At 42.0% G+C, this 6,221-nt stretch overlaps 1 protein-coding gene across 1 annotated transcript in view; it reads right to left on the bottom strand.

Moving 5' to 3' along the window:
- Positions 1 to 3,384: 3,384 nt before the first annotated feature.
- The window catches only part of LOC109290349 (cytochrome c oxidase subunit 6A2, mitochondrial), a 9,189-nt gene continuing 6,352 nt past the window's right edge, over positions 3,385 to 6,221 (bottom strand). Inside the window, exons 2-3 of the mRNA XM_019506801.1 lie at positions 4,534 to 4,673; positions 3,385 to 3,654 (exon numbers count right to left, since the gene is read on the bottom strand). Of these exons, the coding sequence (XP_019362346.1) occupies positions 3,571 to 3,654; positions 4,534 to 4,673 (224 nt within the window). The 3' untranslated portion in view covers positions 3,385 to 3,570. The remainder of the gene's footprint in view (positions 3,655 to 4,533; positions 4,674 to 6,221) is intronic.

Genomic DNA, 6,221 nt, shown 5'->3' with positions numbered 1-6,221 from the left:
TTTTGTTTTTTTTTTTTTTTTTTTTTTTTTTTTTTTTAAGAGTTACTTCACTTAGATTTTGAAATACTTTGGGTAAAGTATTGCTAGCGGTGTAAGCTTAATATCTATTTTTCTGTAAGTACTAGTCTTTAGAACTAACCTGTGAATTGTAATATAAGTGGCTAGAGACCTCTCATAAGGAAATAATTTTTCCCTGTCAGGTTTTTCCTTATGCAGACATGGGGAGGTCTGTTAGGAATAAGTTCCACCTTTTTCAACTCACTGAATATCCTACAAGATCCCTTAAGAAAGTGGCTTTTTCTTGCTTTTGTTCAGTTGGAGGAACTGAAAAGGCAAGGGATTTGGGGGTTTGAGGGACCCAAATCAGGGGTCATTCTTTCCCTTCATGTGGACATTGAAGTTTGCAAAAGAGAAAATTCCCAGCCAGTTCAATAAAAGAGCCGAGTCTTTCACCCCCAAGAACACTATGGTGAAGACAAGGGGCTGCTGGATTGTGAGGGGAATATGGAGTCAAAGGCTAAAGGGCAAAGCCCAACCTGATAAATCCTCTTCTGTTCTTTCAGAGCTCAAAACAGTGTTGGTTCTTTGGGAATACAGTTAGAAAGGGACCAGCTGTACTCCATTGTGCCTTCCTAGGTTCAAGAGTAGGAGTGTCCTACTCAATTAATGAGACTTGTAGGAGTGGAGCTATGACATGTTATGACATGCCATAGAAGGCTATAAGCACAGTATCTCCAGACAGTGGTGCTTTACAGGAGACTGGGGTTCTTAGGGTTTGTTAATACATCTGTAGCTGTAAACTGCTCTAGGGTCGCAGGAATAAAACTCCCCTCCTCTCCCAGTCTTTTCAATAGCTTTAAAAAGCTCAGTAAGTCATAGTAATATATCTGCAACATGGGGAATGAGTACTCAGTGCCATTAAAAGTACTTGGAACAAACAACGCATCTTCCAGAAAGTAGAAGTTAAGGTTGCTTTTGCTCTTGTCTTGATTTTTCGTCTGCTGAATAGCAGTGCTGTGCAACTGTTGAACTCTTTAAGAGTGTATGTAGCCAGCCGCGACCGTTAGAAATGAGATTGGCCTAAAACATTAAAACAACCGCACACAGTATCCAAAAGACTGAACTGCCAACACCACACATGGCATAGCAGGGTTAATCATTCCTAGAATCTTCACCAAGCATTTAATTCTTTGGGAACCCGATCCTGTAAAATGCTGTCTAATAATTGAGTCCCGCCCAGAGTGTTGTTAGAAGCAGAGCTGGCTTATTTTCTTATCTAAATCTTTAAATTTAGACTTAAGGCAGCCCTTGGAAAATGGCAGCTTTTAGATTTCACTCATTTTTTGATACAGAAAAATAACGACAATACTTTCTGGGCAAGGAACTCAGGAAAATAACAACAGCTTTTGACTGCAGGAAGACCATAAAAGAGCATTTTTTACTCTGGATTCCTGTTTCAAATTTCTGGCTTTATCTGGTTAATAACATGTAGGTGTTTGCATATCTAACAGTGCTAATATTGTGCAGCACCCTTAGAATGATCGTATGGTACCCCAGGGTGCAACTGCACCCTCGTTAAGCACACAGACTAGATGAATGATTCTCAGAAGAAAAACAGAATGCTGTGTTAAGGTAAAGCTAACCATTACAGGGTTTTTCCATATAGCACTTTGATTCATCCAGCAGAAAAGGGGAAGGATGAAAGCTGACATTGTTGCAGGAACAGAATTAAGGTGGTTTGAGATATGCAACTAACATTCCTTAATTCAGAGTCACCTGTGCTTGCAACTTCACTCCGTTTTACTGAAGCTTGTGTAGGAGGAAAACAAGGAATTGTAGTGCCTGAAAACCAGCTCCACCAGACAGCACCTTAGATGTGCTTTAATGCAGGGGATAGTTTGTTTAAGCTACCTCATGTATTTGGCCAAAATTGCTTTGTTGAGCTATAATAAAGGTATGAATTAAATCCTGTAAAGTTGGAGTAGGGAAAACCGCATCTTCTTGCATGGGCTTTTTGGAATTCTCCATTTCTGATTCTAGCAACAGCATGAAGGAAAAATGCAAGAGGGTATTTGGAGAAGAAATAAGCATTGATACATGAACATAAAAGTGTTTTCCTTATGACAACATACTTTTCATACATGGGAGGGGAAGAGCGCCCAGGGCAGATGATGGCTTAGCCTGCCCCAGATTTGAATGGTTCATTTAGTAGTGTGAGTACAGGGGACAAGTTCTTTACCTCCCCACCTTTACCAGCCCCCCCACCCCTCTACCTTTTGCTCCAGCTCCCCACCCTAGCTGCCTGGAACTGCCACTGTTTCCTGACTAGGCTTGCTGCTGATGCTACCACTGTTGCCAGCTTCCCTGAAGGATCAGAACTGTAGCAGAAAGTAGGGAAGGGGATAGGCATCTGACCCCTCACCCCACTACCACAACAGTGTAGAAGATGAATTTTAGGATGATCTTCCACCAATTAAGTTCTGTACATGGAAAAATACTAATAGATTTACAATTTTTTATGTAATTAATTGTGGGGGGGGGGAAGAGGAAGGAGAGTAGGTCATCTTGGATCTGGGCAAACATGGTAGTAAGTTCATACAAAGCCTCCAGTCCATCAAGTTTCTGCAAAGAAACTGGGCTACTGGAAATCTAAAGGAAGAAACAAATAAACACCTTTGCTTCACTTCTGTAGAAGAATGCTGCCATATGGAGCCCTACAGTATCTGATTTTGTATCTTAGGCTCTGACTGGACCGCTATATTCCACATGCTCCCTTCTCAAAAATTTCTCTCCCTTCTACTAACCAGAGGTCTTATTTCTTGTTCAGCTCACCCCCACCCCTCCTAACATCTCAGGTCATCAGAGATACTGCACAGGATTTCTAAAGTAAACACCATTAATTAATGGGACTAAGTCTTGTTGATGGATCTGTTATTCCCTACATGTCTGGTATACAGTTTGGAGTATCAGGAACACTGGAATAGATGGATCAGTGCAAGCTTCTTTGCTGGAATAGATATATGTTTTTATTTTAGTAATATTCCTGCCCTTTGGTTGATATGGAAAGATTTGAGACCAATCAGTAAAGCGTAAGTTATGGCTTTGGGAATAAGGTCAATTAGACAGACCTCAAATTGAATTCATTTAATCTGAAACTGACACATGCTAAAGATCTTGATGCCTGCATGCATCTTCCACTCATCTGTTAGAGGCAATAATGATAAAGCAGAAGCCTGCAGTAAGTAAGGGTCTGTTTAAAAAACAAAGCAGCAGAATTTAAGTCCATTATGCTCTTGTTTAAAAGTGAAAACCTTTTACCTGAAAGAGGTATTAACAATAAGACTGTCTAGATGGGTAGAGACTAGAGCAAGACTTTTCACAAGATTCACACAGAAATCCAAGTGGAGTTATTTATTTAAGGTAACCTCTTCTACAGGTACAGTACAAGAGGTCAGAATGTCATAACCTTACAATACAGGAATGCAGAATAATTGTTTAGATGAAAGGTCCCATACAAATGTTCTGGTCAGAATATATCAGTAGTTCAAGTTGTTGCTGTGGTCCACATCTTTAGTGATCTTCATAGCCAGTTGGGAGAGGATTGACATGGGGGTTGTGGAATAAACTTTTGTTCCCATCTCCCCAGGGGAAGGGCTGTTAAAAAGAAGAAATGTGTTAAAAATTGCTTGGTAATCGCTTGACAAAAATGCTAAGACACAAGAAAATAACACCTGTAAAAGGTAGTAAGGCCAGGCTCAAGAACATTATGCAATTGAAAGGCTAGTGAATGAGCCAACTGATGCAGACCTCACACCCATCATTTATGCTAGAACATAAATGGTAAAAGCACAAAATGGAGCTTCAGTTTAAGTCCGGGGTGCTTGGATAAGTTACCATCTAAAAGGTAAAAAAGACAAAAACTTGTAATGCAGAGATGTGCAAAGAGCAGTCACAAGCATGTATTTGTAGCAATGAGTTTGAGTCACAGTATATCAAAGACAACTATGGATTAGAGGCAGCTTAGTATGAATCCATTCTGCATAGAAATGTAACAGTAGAATGACAAATTAGAACCTGCTAATATTCTTGCCCTTTCTTTCAACAAATGTCCTATGGATGACAGATGCTAACCACTATTTAAAGGATTCTCTCGTTCACAAGGCATCCCTCTTACTTCAACATAGTTGCAACTCCTATGCCTGTATAACCCCTACATAGATAACTCTTTTTCCTTATTCATTAGTTTAAGTCTAGCTTAAGATCAGAGAGATGTGCTATTAAGAGCAAAATTGTTTTGATGATGCATCAAATTCACTCCCAAGAAAATGAAAACAAGATGCATCCATTTACAAAAATGTCTTCGATGAGATCCAAAAAACTCACAACCCTCATCACAGGAAGTGAACACTTGAAACGTTACAAATGCAAAGATGGTTCCTTGTCTTTCAGCAGACAAAAGGCGGAGTAGCTCACAAAAGAACCATACTAAGTGATTTGAGGAAGTAATTGTCTGGGCCATACTGCTGCACATACCTTGGTCCTGATACGGAGGTGAGGATAAGGAATGAACTCTGGTCTCTCATGCTTGTGCTGCGCCTTTAAGTAGCAGTTCAACATGCAGACTGCAACACCAGGTAAAGCAACAGTAAAGGTCAGGATCTTCCACATTCGAGCTAGCAAGGAGGGAAACAGGATACTGAGGATGGGCAGCATTAGAGATATTGTTCTAGCAAGTGTGATTTTGAAATTGTTTGAGGAAGTGTTAGTAAAATGAAATGGAGCCTCATTTTATATTATTTTTGTTACAGAATGGGAAGTTCTGCATAACAACTTGTCATTGTTAAAGACTTTGGAAGCAGTCTCAAAATGAAGTTTCACAGTTCACACACGCCAAAAAGACCTGTTATTTCAAAAGCAACTTCTACAAAGCTTTGCTTATCTATGCTCAAGAATTAGATTTATTTTAAGTGGCATGTTCTGACAGACTTTTAACAGTGGATTTCAAACTAAACAATATTATGATTGGCAAAGTAATTCATTAGCCACAGCCTGCTTAGCATTTCCTTCTTTTCTTTTTTGTTGAAAGATTTGGTTATATGGGGCTAAGCACACAAAGCAAGCTTAATCATTGTAATGCTCAGTGCTCAACTTCAGAGCTTAGCCACCTAGTGGAGTTCCCACCTTGGCTTCATATATGAGGCACTGAGAATTAAAAACTCAATAATAGCATCCACAAAAGCCAACATGCTTTAAACAGGGATCTTCTGACAGTGACAGTTAAAGATACCAAAGACAGGGAAAAGTCTCAAGCCCTGACTCTTCAGAGCTTAAGCAGGGCTGTCCCGGGGGCAGGAGCAAGGAGTACCAAATCAGGGCAACTGCCCCAGGCCCCATGCTTTGGGAGGCCCTGTGGAGCTGGGTGGGGGGCAAAACAGCAGCAGCACAGAGCAGCAGCTCCACATCCAGCCACTCACTACCCTACCCCCACAACAGTTTCTCTGGGTCCAAGCCCCGATGGCAGCAGGGGTAGGGCCCCACAACCTAGTTGAGTCAGCTCTGGGCTTAGGCACCACACCTCCCCTATTAGGGATTTGCCCTGCACTTTTTTCCAGTAAGCACCTATGTGCTTCCAAAGCCAGGAGATGGTGACACTCTCCTTTATCCAACACTTCCATTGGAAAAGCCCTCAGTTGGAAGGAGGAAGAGCTAAGCTGAAATCCCTCCCCATGGCCAGTAAGGCGGGCAGACACAGAGAGGCGGGAGGTTTAACCCATATGCGTCCAGGGGGGTGGTCTTTGTAAGCAAGCCACGTGCTGGCCCCCAATGGACAAAGCATTCACCTAGGAATCAATAAGAATGGATTGAGGAAGAGGACTTGAGCCCAAGTCTCCAAAAGACTGAACAAGAACTTTAACCACACACATCAGATGAGGGGGCAGCATGTGTTAGTCATTAAGTCCACCAGGAGAAGGCCTGGTTGATCCAGCCTGCAATTATGGCAGTGGAGGAATACTTAAGGGGAGAATCTGGCTGAGGGCAGAGCTGGAGCAGCCTGTTGTGGGTCAGCCTGGAAACTGCCTGTCAAGCCCTGCAGACATCTAGGAAGCTTTTATGCTAAAGGTTGGGGCACTCCCTAACTTGAATTGCCCTCAGGATGCAGCAGCACTGGAGGCCCCATGCGCCCTTGGGCGGCGCACCCGAGCGCACGACGCAGGCACCCC

Source organism: Gavialis gangeticus, unplaced genomic scaffold (assembly GCF_001723915.1).
Source record: "Gavialis gangeticus isolate Ggan-Ray unplaced genomic scaffold, GavGan_comp1, whole genome shotgun sequence".
NCBI classification, from domain to species: domain Eukaryota; kingdom Metazoa; phylum Chordata; order Crocodylia; family Gavialidae; genus Gavialis; species Gavialis gangeticus.
This window is presented reverse-complemented; position numbering and strand designations above follow the sequence as displayed.